Here is a 17,056-nt window from a genome sequence, read left to right on the forward strand (position 1 = left end):
TGTGTGTGTGTGTGTGTGTGTGTGTGTGTGTGTGTGTGTGTGTATACATGTGTACTTGTGCACACAGATATGGAAGCTAATATTTAGGCCATGTTAGACCCAAGGCTCACTGGCCTGGCTCCAACCCCAGCGACTTCACCCCTGTGTCCCTCCCTCCAGCCCCTGTGGCTATCCAAGTACATCGAGTCTTCAGGAAGGACTCATTTGGGCTTTATGCTTCTCACTTTCCTGTAATTCAGTAGTAGCCTGGCAACCAGGAACAAGCTGTCCTAAGTCACGACTCTGGAGGGGTGACTGAGGGCAGAGTCTGGGTTGTGTTGGATCAGAGAAGGTGGTACACCAGAATGGGAAGGAGCATGCTGGATGAAGGGCTGGCTTATGAAAGGACTGAGGGAGTTGCTGTTCCCGGCTCGTGGCCCTGGCCTTTCTCTGAAGGCACCCACCAGCAGCATGATTGTAAGAGGATGCCATCAAAAGAGACACACACAAAGCCCATGGAGGGGGACATGGGCAGGGGTAGGGGAGGTACCAATGTCAGGATCTCCGATCCCAAGCGATCCAGGGGCTGGGGGAGCCCAACACTGCTGTCCTGAAAACTCAGCAGAGATGGCAGAGCAGGGAGGACATTTTAGAAGGGTAGGTAGAGAACACCCAAGTCTATTGGTGACTTTTCTCCTTACTCAGACGACATACCTGATAAGAAAGGGAGGGAAGGTTTATTCTGGCTTCCGCCTTACAGCTTGAGAAGAGATATATGACCATAGCTAGGGAAGACACATGGCAGGGAAGGGGGGTGGTGCTGGCTAGACATATTGCACCTGCAGTCAGGAAGTGGGACCAAGTTATAAGACTTCAAGACCTGCCCTGAGTGACTTCCTCCATCAAGGCCACACAACCCCTTAAAGGTGCTACAACAAACAGCACCACCAGCTGAGGACCAAATGTTCCAACACTTGTCACTTGCAGCATATTTCATATTCAAACCACAGCACCATCCCAGGGTCATTTCCCAAAGGCCACAGCTTCTTGGCCTCCAGCCAAGTGCAGCCTTTATAAGACACAACTTCTCTGGCCAATTTCAAAGACAGGCTTCCTGCTGGGAATACCTGTTTGAACAAAGCCTTTATTGTCTGTTCCAACAGCAGGGCTGGAATTTAAAAAGCTTCATTTTCAAGACTGACTGGCTTTGGTCTGTCCAACCTGGAACTTACATTTTAGAGTCAAATAGAATTATTTAAACAAAGTATTTCTATGATAAGCACACAGTGGCTTTTTTTTTCAATCTCCTCCCTCCCCAACATTTCTAATAAGAAATTGAGGCTCATTTTGTAGCCAGCTCTTAAAGCCCCCATTTCTCTCAGCTTCTGTTTGCCTGGTTTTTGTCTCCTTGGCCTATCTGGTTTTGCTTGTGAACAAACTGTGGAGGGGGCTCATCTGATGTCACCTGGCCAAAGAACACACTGTCCTTGAGCAGGGTTCCTACCCTTGACATCTATTTCTGGGCTTGACACAGCCACATGCTGGCACCTGTTTTCATAGACTGCACACTTTTCCTCTTGTTCTTTGTCCCTCTCCTTCCTTTCTCTAATGTCTCTTCTCCATTCTCAGCTGCATTCGTCCCCAGCTCCAAGCCTACATTCCTCTGTTTGCGATTCTTTGTCTCTTACCTGCCATTCAAGTGGGAGCCTTGGCCAGTCTTTGCTCTCCTTGGAGATCACACTTGTTCTGTACTGTCCTAGGTGAAGGGTGTCCCTCCAGGTAACAGCCAAATTCAAGTCTCTATGCTATTGGGCCCAGGAGGCATCAGAGAGATTGGTGTTGGGCCTGAGAGGTAGCCCACTGGCCACGGGAAGCAGGTATGTCTTGAAGAAACTGCTTTTCTACACCCATGGAGGTAAATGTAGAAGAAGAGCCTTGGAGCTCAGACACTAAACAGGGGCATCAGTGAGAAACTAAGACCAGAGACAGTCTGCTTGCTCTCCATGGCTTCCATGTGAACAAACAAATAGAAGTGATACGGCCATTTTCTCTCAAGAGTGACATAAATTCCATCATAATGCTCTACCTGAGTCAGAGGAAGGTGCATGACAGGCTACCTTCTATTGTTAGAGGGCTGACAGAATGTATGCTATGACAGAAGAACACCAGCCTTGTCTGGTGTGTGACGAGAAAAGATGCAAACACACTGGGCAGAATCAAAGCTGCTGTTGTGGGAAGACCCACAGCTGGCCCTTCAGAGTCACCCCCCACCCCCATCCCTGCTCTTTCCATCAGGGTGGAGGTGTGCAGATTCTGGAACATCAACCTCCACCTCCTAGAGTATTCCCCTGGAAGAGAGCCTGCCCTGAGCTGCTGAGCCACGGGGGCGGTCTGTACCTCCAAGGCTGCCTCACCAATCCCTTTGAGGAGACATCAGGTTTGGGAGATGGAATATGAGCTCCCTGTGGACTGCAAACCCTCAAAGCAGAAGCCCTTGACGAGGAGGCTTCTGTTTTTCTTTTTTCTTTCCTTATGTGTGATATGCTATATGCTGTCTGTTGTCATGAGTGTGATTACATGCTCATGTGCGCTGGTGCAGTTGTACATGTGTAGACCGAAAGTTGACACTGGGTGTCTTTTTCAACTGTTCTCCACCTCGTTTTGTTGGTTTTAATTTTATTTATTTATTTTTTTGTATTTGTTTGTTTGTTTGAGACAGGGTCTCTATATAGCTCTGGCTGTCCTGAAACTCACTGTGTAAGACCAGGCTGGCCTTAAACTCACAGAGATCCACCTGCTTTCGCCTCCTAAATGCTGGGATTAAAAGCATGTACCACCATGCCAGGCCACAGTTTGGCTTTTAAAATTAATTAATTTAGTGTGTGTGTGTGTGTGTGTGTGTGTGTGTGTGTGTGCGCGCACATGTATGAGGCATACTTGTCACATTGGTGAGGGGCTAAAAGGACAACTTCTAGCATGTAGGATGTTAAAATCAGGTTATCAGTTTTGGTAGCAATACATTTAGCAACTGAGCCATCCTGATATCCCTCTACCTTATTTCCTGAGTCAGGGTTCCCCAGTGAACCTGGAACTCACCCTGCCTAACCTGCTGTGCATAGTCATTAACCCGAGAGGACAAAGAACTCTCCCACACCAGCTCATGACATGTTTCCAGTCTCGGTCCTTCCCCAGAGACGGCAGGCCAGCATTAGCTGTCTAGGAAGCACTCAGAGGACTTGGTAAAGTCACCTCTCCTTAACATAAAATGGACATGCATGAAGGCATTTCAGATTATTGACTTAATCAATAAGATGAGAATATAGCAGCGAGCCAATGCAAGCAATTATAAAATGTCCTACTTTTCTATGTTTAAAATAAGTTGTCTTAAATAGTCTATAGCAACTAGAATCACAAGGACACACAAGGGACTGCATCGCTTCTGCCACAATGCCTGTGGCCATTTTATTAGTAATCCTCTAACAAAGTCTCCTAGTGCAAAGTGCACATAATTATTTAGAACCTCCATCACTGTATTTGGCCTCTTGTTTTCCCTCCTTGTTTGTGCCTAAATATAAGAATTTGAGTAGAACTGAGCAAGCATGGCCCCGGCCTTGCACTGAGAGCACTTGTCCCTTAAACAATCCTGGAATGCCCTGAGCTGGTGAGGGCATCAGCCTGCCCCAAGCATGCCCATGGCTGCCCTTAAATGCCCTCCCTGCTCAGGCTCAGGTTGTGCTGCTTGGAGGTAACTAGCTTCAATTTTAAACTGGTGTAAACAGAGGTAGGGCTTTTCAGAGCCAGTGGCTAAAAGCTGGGTGCCGTGCTGTTCCCTCCTGCCCCTCCCTTCAGTGCTGGAAGAGCGGTCTGTTCTTGAACTGCTCAGCACTGGACAGAACCTTAGAGCCTTTTCTTGCCTCGAAACAAGGTAGCAGATTTCAGAGAGCTTTTAGTCACTGCCGAATGGCTTACAGTCCCGGAGCTTTTCTCTGGTTCTGCTTTGATTTCAGTAGAAAGGAGTTTGTTGGATTTTGAGTCTGAAGAGGCCATGTCAACACTATTTGCATCAGGCTTCTTGGCTGCATCAGTGGGCTATGAATTAAAGAAAAAGCCTCAATTAATTTTCAGTTGTAAAAAGGTATATGTATAGTAACTGAAGGTAGCGGGAGACAATAGCATTCCATAAAACTGTGAGGCAGGGGCATGCCCCAGAGCTTGGGTAATGCAGATCAAAGGTTCCTTTACTACTTTCCTGAGAACCAAGGTGTTTAGAGCTTGTTATGATAAAACCATAAAGTTATTTAAAGTTCTGCCATGGGAAACTCACTAAAGGCTCTTGAAGGTCTGCACAGGAATGCCAACCTGGACACAGATGCATCATCACTTTCCATCTCTTCAGACTTACAGACATCTGCAGTGTTTACCCTTCCCAACACAAGTGCAAACTGGCTGCACTCAGCCGGCTCTCACACTCTTAACCCCTCCTCTGCAGTCACTCCATAGGCTTCTTTTGCCAGTCAAGCAGGCAGCTTTGTACACTTCTTTGAGTCTCAACTCCTCACTGGTGAAAAGGGTAAAACAATATTTGAATGTTCACTTCATGGGAACGAGTTGCGATCACTGAGAGAACTGCACAGGTTTTTCAGCAGCAAAGCACCAAGCTGAGGTGACCTTGTTCTCTCGGGTCATCCCACTCTGTGGGACAGGAAGAAGCAGGCTAGAATCCTGCAGTCACAAGGAGACAAGGTTCGCTTTGACCTTAGGCTCATTTAAAGAGTGATCATTTTAATTAAGTGAGGCTGAGCAGAGAGTTCTAAAGAGCAGGGACTGTCCCAGGAGACCTGCAAAGCAGGTCAGAGCAAGCTTTCACCTACACAGACCGACACGGGAAAGGGCATGCATGCAACATTTTAGAGAGCTGAGCACTGTTTTCAAAGAGTAGAAAAGCTCACACAAGGCACTAAACAAATCGCTCAGGTGTGTTCTTGATCTTCCTGTCTTTTGGGATATGAAAATCTGTACTTATGCATTTGTCTAACGAATAGAAGTTCCTAGGGCTGCAACAAAACTGTAGGACATCTTCACCCAGGTACCATGTTTCAAAAGGGAGAAGGTGCACCGACAGGTGTTTATTGTAGACACTCCTGCAGTAGGGCTTCCTCAGAACATCCCTCGGGCCTGACACTACAGGACTGATTCTTGGTCAGGCAACACTCTAAGATGTCCTATGCCTCGAAAAAAAATTACATAAAGTTTGAAATGTAAAGGTTGTTTACTCTTCTCAAGAAAATATACAAATTACTTCCACTGAATTCTTTCAAGAAACAGAAAATTGAAAAAATAAAACCCTACCACTTAATAAGGTAGCTCCTATCACCTCTTTGAAAACTCAGGTTCATTAACAGGACGCAGCACAATACCCTGAGATGCTGGTGCCTGGCTGGGGACCACTTGCTTTCCTGAGAGATGGGATCCACCTGGAATTTTCAATTCATAAAATTTAACTAACTTTACACATAAATATTCCTGAAAGGTGAAGCTGAATGCAGCCCTTGTCCCATTGGACATGCCAACTTGGATACTGAATAGTATCCAAGGAAATGCTTTACAGTGTATCCACTACAACTAGCACTCTGAAATGGGTGCAGAGGCTCTGTCACTGGCTTTTATGTGTATATTCATGTCTAGGTGGATGTTTCTATTCTTCAGTGTTCTGTGGTTTCTAAAGTTAAATTGATTGATTGATTGATTGATTGATTGATTGTAAAGGTTGTGGGTACATGTGCCATGGTACATGTGTGAAAGTCAGAGACAACTTGTAGAAATCCGTTCTCTCCTTCTACGACATGAGTTCTAGAGATCAAACTCAGGTCATCACGTTTGGTAGAAAGACCTTTTACCCTTTGAGCCATCTTATCTGGCTCCACTGACCAACTTCCAATATACTTGACTCAGAGGCTCTAGTCACCAGGAAGAAACACATGTAATATAAGTCTCAACATGCTTAGAGAGCAATGCCAAATTCCCCTCTATATGCTCTAAAACTTTCTTCTCAGATATAGTATCTCAATGTAGTTCTTGGAATTTTGTGAAAAAAAAAAATGGTAGGGGAAATAAAACTGCCAAGATGTCTAGTTGATATTGACATAGAAACATATTTTTGTTTCCTTATGTAGCAAGATGAGGAAAATTACATCCATCAGCCACATGTATTTATTTATAACTTTAGTGATCTTTAAAAAATACATGGAACATACTCATGGTTTAATAAAAACCTCTTTCTTACCTCCTAGCTAATTCAAACCCAGCATCATAAAACACAACCAACATTGTGGATGTACAGTGTACATCTCCTCCGGGGGGGTGTGGGGTTGGTCTCATGCACTGACAAGCACATTTGTACCGCTGAATGAGTTGCTGCCATTCTATTGTCACTTCCATGGGAAGCAGGTCAAGACCTCTGATGGCTCAGCCTAATTCATCCTCAGCTTTCTTTTACCTTTCCCATATGTGGTAGTGCACTGCAAACACTCCTCCATCCCTGACGCCTTTTTAATAAACTGATGGTTGTCTTGCAGACCACTCTGCCTAAATTCATACAGCTTGCCTGTTCTTTCTTTGAGTTGGGCAGGGAATCTCTGGTTTTCTGGATATGCCATAGTCATTCGGCCAGTCCCTTCCCAGCAGACATTCCAGTTTGCGCCACTGTTTCACTGGTCCTCACAGAAAGTGCAATTCGGAGGCAGTTGAACCAACCCACACTTCCCCTCACCACACAGAGGCTCTGCTTTCTTTGTCAGTTTTGTGCTCATGTGTATTAAGGTTGGTATAGGCAAAGATAAAGATTTGTTCTTATTTATGTGTATATGTGGTAAGTGTACTCTGCATGTGTGAGGGATTCACAGAACTGGAAGGGGGCATTGGATTCCCTGCAACTGAAGTTACAGTATTCTGTGAGCCACAAGGGTGCTGGGAACTCAAGCAAGGTCTCTTAAGTGATAAGCTGTCCCTCCAGTCCCAACAGCCATTATTTTAAGTGAGTCTCAGAATCTGACAAGAAGCAGGTGCATTGAAATCATGCTATCTGTCCTTTACTACCTGTTAGCATCAATGCAAATATACTCACCTTTTTTTCATTATGAAATATTTTTTATTACAAATTTTCTTTATTTACATTTCAAATGTTTTCCTCTTTCCAGGTCTACCCCTCGGAAACTCCCTATCTCATCCCCCCTCCCTCTGCCTCTTTGTGGGTGCTCCCCACCCACCCACACACTCCTGTCTTCCCTCCCTGGCATTCCCCTACACTGGGGCATCGAACACCCTCAGGCCCAAGGGCTTCTCCTCCCACTGATGACCAACAAGGCCATCCTCTGCCACAGAGGCCAGAGTCATGGATCATCCCTCCATGTGTATTCTTTGGTTGGTAGTCTAGTCCCTAGGAGCTCCTGGGGGTCTGGCCAGGTGACACTGTTGCTCCCTCCATGAGGCTGCAAACCCCCTCAGCTCCTTCAGTCCCTTCTCCAACTCCTCCGTCAGGGACCTCAAACTCAGTTCAATGGTTGGCTGCAAGCATCTACCTCTGTATTTGTCAAGCTCTGTCAAATCCTCTCAGGAGACAACCATATCAGGCTTCTGTCAGCAAGCACTTCCCAGCATCCACAATAGTGCCTGGGTTTGGCGACTGTATATGGGATAGATCCCCAGGTGGGGCAGTCTCTGGATGGCCTTTCCTTCAGTCTCTGCTCCACGTTTTGTCTCCATATTTTCTCCTATGAGTATTTTCTTCCCCCTTTTAAGAAGCATTGAAGCATCCATATTTAAGTCTTCCTTCTTCTTGGGCTTCATATGGTCTGTGAATTAAATCTTGGGTATTCTGAACTTTTGGGCTAATATCCACTTCTCAGTGAATGCATACTGTGTGTGTTCCTTTGTGACTGAGTTACCTCACTCAGGATGATATTTTCAAGTTTCATCCATTTGCCTGAGAATTACATTCACCTTTAGGTGAATGTTTACTGCATAGAAGTCTCTGTGTCTATGGAAGGGATTTTTCTGTGTTCTTACCACTTCTCTTATTGTAGTTTTATCAGGGTTAGTGGGCAATTGTTTAGGAAACAGAACCCCAAGGGTTCTCTAGAGTCCGTGCCTCTGCCCTGCTTCCTGGCTGGAAGCATCTCTGATGCTAGCACATCACAGGTACACAACCACCATGCTGATGCCCCCTTGGGCATATTCTCTTCACAGGGGACCAAGACTCTTTTCTTCTTGGAGTATAAATGGCTGAGGCAAATTCCAGCTCCCAGTTTTTCTAGAATTGTGCCAATCTTCATTTTTCAGGGATTTCTTTGGTTAGGGTATAGGTCATCTAAGTCTGGAATTTTTCTTTCTTCTCTCATGGCTGCCTGGATTCCCTCGGGGATCTTTGTTGTCACTGACACAATTTTACAGTTTTATAAGAAATAGGACAGAGAAATGAAAAGTGAAATTGCCAGGCTATGAGATCTTACAGGTCACAAAAGACAAACAGGAGAGGTGCTCCTGGAAGCTTGCACAGAGCAGGAGAAAGAGGGCAGCTTTCCCTTTATCAGCTCCAGGGGAAAGCTCCTGGATGGCCATCCTGAGACTTCAGGCCATCTACTTGTCAGTGCATGAGAGGACTGAAAATCACTGCTGACTGTGAAGTGTAAACAGTGCACAGCAAAGCAATGGCCAAGAAAACCCACCGTCATGGGACAGCGCCTGCACGATCAGGAGGAAACCCTTTTATCCTTATGTAAACCATGGTGAAGTCATATCAGCCCACACAGATAAAAGGGACCAGAGTCACTTTACCAACTGGCTACTAATGTGACTACAGGAGGTGTGTCTTTAACGATTCTTCAGCCTAGAAAGACACAGAGAAGACTATACAGGAAGGGAAACTCCTCAGGGCTCTGGAGATTGCTGCACAAGCTTGAGAAACAATGTTCTGTTGTAGAAAACATTTAATCTCAATCTGGGTTTCTACCCCTCCTTTGACCATTCAGTTCCCACATAAAAGACACAAGTTTTAGATTTATAATAAGCCTTAATTAGCATTAGAGCTGGGCAGATATAGACCCTCTAAGCTATTAGTTTTTACTTCTCTATCAATAGCCCCAAGTTATGACTTGCCATATTCCACATGGGCCACTCTTAACTCCAAGTTAGGATAAAAGTTGAGTTAAGTGCGAAACTTTAAATATACGAAGATAGGACACATAATAGAAAATTTTCCTAAATTGCAAAATACTATGGATTGGACACTATAAATGTATATCATACCTTATAGTTTTTATAATTGTTATTACTATTCACTTTATATTAGAAAGAAAAGGCATCTTTTATTGGACTAAAAAGTGGAATTGTAGAAAGAATATCTTATGTACTGTACGGACACATCACTTGTCAATTAAAAAGTCCATGGCCTATGGCTTAGGCAGAAAATGAGGTGAGACATCAATGAAAGAGAAAGAATTCTGGGATAGAACCAGGGGGAGAAATTCTCTGCGGAGATGTGAGGAGATAGATGCATGGTACCTGAGCACAGGTAGCCTGCCATGTGGTAGAATGTAGGTTAAAATAATTGGGTTACTTTAGTCAGAGAAGAGCCTAGTTATATGGCCAAGATACTTGTTAGTATATTTTGAGTCTGTGTCTTATTTCTGGGAGCATGGATCTGGGAGGCAGAACCAGGCATAGCTTCTACAATGTTCAGGTCTCCAGGAGCCATGTGACAACTGAATAGCCACCTATAATCACAACACTTTGGAGGCAGAGTCTGGGGTCCCTGGAGAAATCTGGCTAGCTCAATTTTTCCAGGATTGGCCAGCTTTGGGCTCAACAAGAAAACTGAGCATAACCAAGGAAGGTACTTTGTATTAACCTCAGGCCCCCAATGCACCTGCACATACACACGTACTCACATACATGGGAGCACACACACTCATAACACATCACATCACATTACATATACATGTAAGAATAAAAGAAAAATAAAACTACAGTGTAGCATGAAGAAGGGGTAGATCCAGCACTGTGGAGCAGCATTCCAGCTCTGTATGCCATTGGTCAGGGGAATCATGTCAAGGCCCCTCCCAGAAGCTTCGTAACTGTTCTCTGATACAGCCTCTTAGCATTTGAGACGGCTAGATCTAGTGCAGTTGGTCTGACTGCATACAGAGATGGGAAAGATGATCCCACAAGTTCCCCTCACTTTTGCCTTTTTCTAACTCAGTACCCTTGGCCTGATTCCTGCCGTTCACATTATTAATCATGAAAGGGGTCCATGTGTGTGAGGGAAGATATGTAACAAGACACTGGGATGAATACACACATTTCAGTGCTCACTGGTGTAACTTCAACCTGATGAACTTATTTGGTGATAATGGATGCAAAGCCTGTGAGCTCTCAGCACATCCTGCAAGTTAATACCAAAGTGTGATTACTAGAAACTGTTACCATTCCTCAGAATTTTGAGTAAAATACATGCTATTTAAGTAAAGTGGTTTATCACCATAGCAACCTCTTCTAGAGTCACACATTCAAATTATAGGCCTTCACAAGGTCCAAATGACAAAATTCTGATACAAGTTTCCTGCTGTAGTTTTGCTCTCAGTGGCCACCCATCTTATTTCATGTTCCTGTGGTTTTCAGAAGTCAGAAGAAAGGGAAAGGAAAGCAGGAACAAGAGAGATCAACTTGAAAATATATAGACTCTCTACCAGGTTACCCACACAAAGATCTGGGTCTTGCATGGAGTTAATGAAAGTAAAATTTAACTTGCAAATTAGAGAAAGATGTAAATAGCTTTCTTTTCTTTGCAGTAAAAGTATAATTTATATACAGTAGGATACACGAATCACAAGTATGCTCTGAGGAGTCCTGACAAACACACAGACCCAGGTAACCAACGCCACAGTCAAGACACAGCAACTCAGGGTGAGCAGCCTTGATCCACGGGAGAGCACTTAGGGCACCCAAGGCCCTAGCTTCTCCTCTCTAAAAATCAATTCCTGCAAAGACCCTTCATGGTCCCACTCCAACCTCTTCTTTTATTCTGGGGCCATAAGTGTTCTGATATTTTTAGACATAATTAGTTTTGACTCTTAAAACATCACATAATGAGAGAAGAGCCCAATGTGTGAATCTTTGTGTCTGATATCTTCTGCTTAAAATGTTAGTTGAAATTTAACTTGAAAACACTGTGGTGCTGGGGAGATGGCTCAGCAACTAGGGTGCACACTACTCTTGTTTGCACAAGAGTTTGAGTCATAGTATCCATGTCAAGTGGCTCCGGGGAGTGGGACGCCTTTTTCTGGTCTCTGCAGATACTTGCACTCACAGTCACATATCACACAAACACACACACACACACACACACACACACACACACTTAAAATTAGTTTTTAAAATCTTACGTTTTAAAATTGTATATGTGTGTGTGTGCATGTGTACAATTTCTGCACATTTATGCAGGTGTGTGACCTGTGTGTGCCTGTGAAGGCCACCGTTTACTTTAGGTGTCTATTACTCATCATCTTAGTTGTTTATTATTATTATTATTAATATTATAATATATAATATTTATGTATTATTTTATGTGTATGTATGAGTGCCTGCACATATGTATGTGTACCATAGATATATAGGTAACCAAGAAGGCCAGAAGAAGACACTAGATTCCCTGGAATTAGAGTTATAGGAAATTGTGAATTGCCATGCTGGTGCTGGAAACCAAACTCAGGTCATCTGGAAGAGCAGCCAGTGCTATTAACCGCTGAGTCATCTTTCCAGTCCCCATCTTTTTTTTTTTTCAGACAAGGTTTCTTAGCAATTGGCTAGATTGGTAGTCCAGTAAGTGGGCTCCTCCTGTCTCCATCACTGAGAGCTAAGATTATAGGCATATGTGGCCATACTTGGTTCTCTGCATATGTGCTAGGGATCTGAACTCAGGGTTTTATTCTTGCATAGCAAATATTTTTCCCACTGAACCACCTCTCCATCCCTAGTTAAATTCTTTATTGATACATTTGCAGATTCTTATATTATTTTAAGGTTTAAAATATTCATCTAGGCATTGGTAACTCATTTTTCTAGCCAACCAGTATTCTATTATAATAGCATGCTATATTCTATTATACTAACATATCATTATATGCTTACCTGTTCTTTAATGGACATTTGGGTTGTTCCTGCTCTTAGACTATATAATAATTTGTTATAAATACATCCTAAGGTAGTTTACAAATCTTTCTGTAAATTTAGGATTGCTTGGTGAATGACAACTGAATGTTTAACTTTATAAGTAACACTAAATTGTATTTTGAAAGGATTCCTCTGGTGGTGCATTTGAATTTTTATCAGCAATGTAGGACAGATATACTCACTCCCTAACTGTATCAACATTTGGGCTGGCCATTCTACTATGTATCTGGTGATGACTTGCAGTATTTACAGTTTTCTTACATCTGTGGTGAGGAGCACCTGTAAGATGCTGTTGGCTTGGTTTCTTGGTCCTGTTCAAGCCTTGTAACATTTTAAAAACTGAGTTGCCTTATCACTGTTTAACAATGGCAACTTTCTTAGTTATTGTTCTCTTGTTGTTAAGGGAAAGCATAACCAAGGAAATTTGGACAAAAGATAGCATTTAATGGGGGCATGCTTGCATTTTCAAAGGATTAGTTCATTACCATCATGGTGGGAAGCAGACAGGCATGGTGCTGGAGCAATAGCTAAGAGCTTTAATTTACATCCTGATCAATAAGCAGGAGGGAGGGAGGGAGGGAAGGAAAGAAGGAGGGAGGAAGTGAGGGAAGGACAGAGAGACAGAGCCTGAGACTGGGACAAACTGAGTTTCTGAAAAGTCAAGCCCCCGCCCAGTGATATACCTACTCCAACAAGGATGCACCGAACCCTTCCCTAAATAGTGCACAAACCAGGGAGGAGACACTAGGATACAGGAGCCCCAAGGGGCCACTTTTTTTCAAGCTGCCACAATAATAGTGATCATATTTTTGATACAAGTTCTCTGTTAGATGAATTTTTGAAATGATTTTCCCTCTGCAGGTTGGTCATTGTTTTCCTCATATGCTTTCAGTGAGCAGGAATGCTTACTTTTTATGAAGCCCATCCAATCAACTTTTAAAAATGCTCTCTGCATCCTACGAAATCATTGACTACGTGTTGGATTAAAATAGTCTCTTAGGATTTATCCTAGGAATTTTATAGTTATGTCTACCTATCACAAACTAATTTCATTTTCAACTAGAAGATCAAACTTCATTTTTCATTATACAGATAGCCTAACATTCTAGCACTATTTATTAAAAGGAATATTTCTTCTCCATTGAATGTTTTTAAAACTTTTAAATCAACCGGTCATGTAAGCATGGATCTATTTCTGTATGCATACTTGTATCCATTCATCTACCTGTCTGGTTTTAGACAACCACCACATGCTATTGACTACTGCAGCTACACAGTAAGTTGAAATCAGACCATGTAAATAAGTTCTGAAAATGTAGGCTTTTCAGTTTGGCTAGGCTGATTCAGGTCTTAATGATTCTACAAATAGGCTTTAATTAGAAAACTTTTTTCTAATTTGAATCAGAAAGTCACATGTTGACCATTTCAGTTGGACTTATAAACCAATTTGGGAAGAACCGACATCCTAACAATACTGACTACTTCAGTTCATGAACATGGTGTATCTCTCCTTTGTATCTCTAAGCTTTCTTCATCTTAGCTCAAGAATATTTTGTGGATTTGGATGCAAAATATTTTGACTAGTTTGTTGCATTCATCACATTGTTTTGTAACAGCATTCCAAACAGCATGCTAAGTTTTTGTTCAGGGATTCTGTGTCTATTAGTGAGAGACACTGGCTAGCAACTTCCTTCTCTTATAACATCCCTGACATGTATAGTTTTTTTGTTTTGTTTTGTTTTGGTTTGGTTTTTGGTTTTCGTTTTTTTGTTTTTTTGTTTTTTTTGTTTTTCAAGACAGGGTTTCTCTGTACAGCCCTGGCTGTCCTGGAACTCACTCTGTAGACCAGGCTGGCCTCGAACTCAGAAACCCACCTGCCTCTGCCTCCCAAGTGCTGGGATTAAAGGCGTGCGCCACCACCGCCTAGCTGAGTTACAGCTTTTTTAAATTAATTTTTTAAATTTATTTTTATTAGATATTTTCTTTATTTGCATATCATATGATACCTCCTTTCCCAGTTTCCCCTCCAAAAAAAATTTAAAAAATAAAATAAAATAAAACAAAAACAAAAGCCCTGTTCCCTCCCCCTACCCCCTGCTCACCAACCCACCCTCCCCTGCTTCCTGGCCCTGGCATTTCCCTACAATAGGGCATAGAACCTTCACAGGACCAAGGGCCTCTCCTCCCATTGATGACTGACTAGGCCATCCTCTGCTACATATGCAGCTGGAGCCATGAGTCCCACCATGTGTACTCTTTGGTTGGTGGTTTAGTCCCTGGGAGCTCTGAGGGTACTAGTTAGTTCATATTATTGTTCCTCCTAAGGGGCTGCAAACCCTTTAGCTCCTTGGGTCCTTTCTCTAGCTCCTTCATTGGGGACCCTGTGCTCAGTCCAATGCATGGCTGTGAGCCTCTTCTTCTGCATTAGTCGGGCACTGTCAGAGCCTCTCAGGAGACAGCTATATCAAGCTCCTGTTAGCCAGCACTGGCTGGCATCCACAATAGTGTCTGGATTTGATGATTGAATATGGGAAGGATTCCCAGGTGGAGCAGTCTCTGGATTGTCCTTCCTTCAGTCTCTGCTCCATAGTTTGTCTCTGCAACTCCTTCCATGGGTATTTTGTTCCCCCTTTTAAGAAGGAACAAAGTATAGACACTTTGGTCTTCCTTCTTCTTGAGTTTCTTGTGGATTGTATCTTGGGTATTCCGATCTTCTGGGCTAATACCCACGTATCAGAGAGTGCATTCCATGTGTGTTCTTTTGTGATTGGGTTACCTCACTCAGGATGATATTCTCCAGATCCATCCATTTCCCTAAGAATTTCATAAATTCATTGTTTTTAATAGCTGAGTAGTACACCATTGTGTAGATGTACCACATTTTCTGTATCCACTCCTCTGCTGAGGGACATCTGGGTTGTTTCCAGGTTCTGGCTATTATAAATAAGGGTGCTATGAACATGGTGGAGCATATCTGACATGTATATATTAATATTACTCTGACCATATAATTTTTTTGTGCAATAGTCTCAAAAGGTTATATGAGCTTCCTCATTTCTTTATTAAACACTTAAAGAAATTAGCATTGACTTCACTGATCATGTAACTATTTATAGGAGAGATAGTAATTAAAATATTTTATTTACAAATAAACATAAAATTATTTAGGTTTTCCTTTTTTTTGTATGTTTGGTGGATTCTAAAATGGCATTTGTGTTTTTACTTAACTTTTCCAATCCAAGTGGTGGTGGTGCATGCCTTTAATCCCAGCACTCAGGAGAGGCTGAGGCAGGCAGGTGTCTATGAGTTCGAGACCAGTCTGATCTAAAGGGCAAGTTCCAGAACAGTCAGAGCTACACAGAGAAACCTGTTTCAAAACAAGACAAAAAATGTCTAACCTGGCTGACTGATTCACATCTGTGATCTCAGCATTTAGAGGCAGGGGGAAGAAGTGCTCCAAGTTCAAGGGTGGTCTGTTTTACATAGCGTGTTCCAGACCAGCCTGTCTCAATGATCTCATCTCTTCAAAACCCCTCAGATACAAAAATTAAAAAAAAAAAAAAGTCCTTTCTACTTGACGACATCATTTGTGTGTCAGCAAGTCTGATGCTCATCGATGGGAGCTAGGGTAAAGGACAGATGGTGAGTGACAGCCTGAGTGGAGCCTGAGGGAGCTGTCGGAGCGGTTGTAAACTGTCTGGTGTGTGAGTACCTGGAACTCACAAGGAAGGGAACAACAATGGCAAATCCTTCCTCAAACAGCTGACAGTCAAATCTACACATTCACGAAGCTCAGCCAACCCCAAGAAGGACAAATGTTCAAAACATGCTTAGTAACATCATAGCATTGAAGATAAAGAGAAAATCTTAAGAGTCCAGAGAAAAGGGCCATAATGCACACAAAGAAAGAATATCCAGACCTAGCAGACTCCTAAGAAAATCTGACAGCCAGAAAACAGAACAACCTTTAAAGCGTGCGCCAAAATCACTAACCAACCACGTACACAGATTAAAAACCTGTCAGACCCAAAATTCCACAAACAAGAAATCGCTTAAAACATTTAAGGCAAAACCAGAATCTTCCAGGTGAAAGACCATGGAGAGGACTCAGCATCAGATGGGGCAGAGGGTTGCAGAGGAGCCCATGGACCTGAAGGGAAAAGATGGCAGATGGAAACCCAGATCCTCAGAAGGAAAGAGGAACAGCACAAATGCAAATGGCTGGGTAAATAGGAAAGGCATTTTTTGCTCTTAATTTTTGGAAAATAGACATGACAGTTTAAAATTAAAGTATGCATTTTTTCTGTGTAGTTTATAATAGTGTGGATAAAATATATGCGACAACTACAGTATAAAGGCAGAGATGAGGAAACCAACAGAACACACATGGAAGGGATGCCTTACTCATTGTAGTCAGCGTTCTATGGCATTGCCAAACAGCCACAGGCCCTGGGGGCAGCTGAGCAAAAGGTGGACTTGGGAGGCAAGGAAACAAAGGATTTACCAACGCATCCTTCACCTAAGGAACTGCAGGTGAGCTGACAGGGAAGCCTTAGCTGTCCCAGAAGCCCCTGGGTGGGAATGGGGACCAATAGTTCCTTTGGAGTAGCAGACCTGTTGTGAACAGGAGTCAAATTTGCTTCCTCACAAGGCTACCAGCTACCACAGCTATTACAGTGAAAAGATGCAAAGCTCGCCAGAAAAAGTAAAGGTGCAGCAGGCACGGTAGAGCACAGGTCTAAGTCTCAGCACTCAGGAGGCAGAGGCAGCGGGAGCTCTGTGGATTTGAGGCCAGGCAGGGACACATAGTGAGTCCCTCTGTCAAAAAGAGGGGTCAGGGGAGGGGAGGGGA

General features: G+C 43.1%; 1 protein-coding gene across 7 annotated transcripts in view; it reads right to left on the bottom strand.

The window, feature by feature from the left end:
* Nucleotides 1-3,410: 3,410 nt before the first annotated feature.
* Stk33 (serine/threonine kinase 33) overlaps nt 3,411-17,056 on the bottom strand; it is a 176,086-nt gene continuing 162,440 nt past the window's right edge. For all 7 annotated transcript variants that reach the window (XM_031387809.1, XM_031387808.1, XM_031387804.1 and 4 more), the window contains one exon: nt 3,411-4,068. In XM_031387809.1, coding sequence (XP_031243669.1) covers nt 3,877-4,068 — 192 coding nt within the window. In that variant the 3' untranslated portion in view covers nt 3,411-3,876. The remainder of the gene's footprint in view (nt 4,069-17,056) is intronic.

The sequence above is a fragment of the Mastomys coucha genome, unplaced genomic scaffold (genome assembly GCF_008632895.1).
Source record: "Mastomys coucha isolate ucsf_1 unplaced genomic scaffold, UCSF_Mcou_1 pScaffold21, whole genome shotgun sequence".
NCBI classification, from domain to species: domain Eukaryota; kingdom Metazoa; phylum Chordata; class Mammalia; order Rodentia; family Muridae; genus Mastomys; species Mastomys coucha.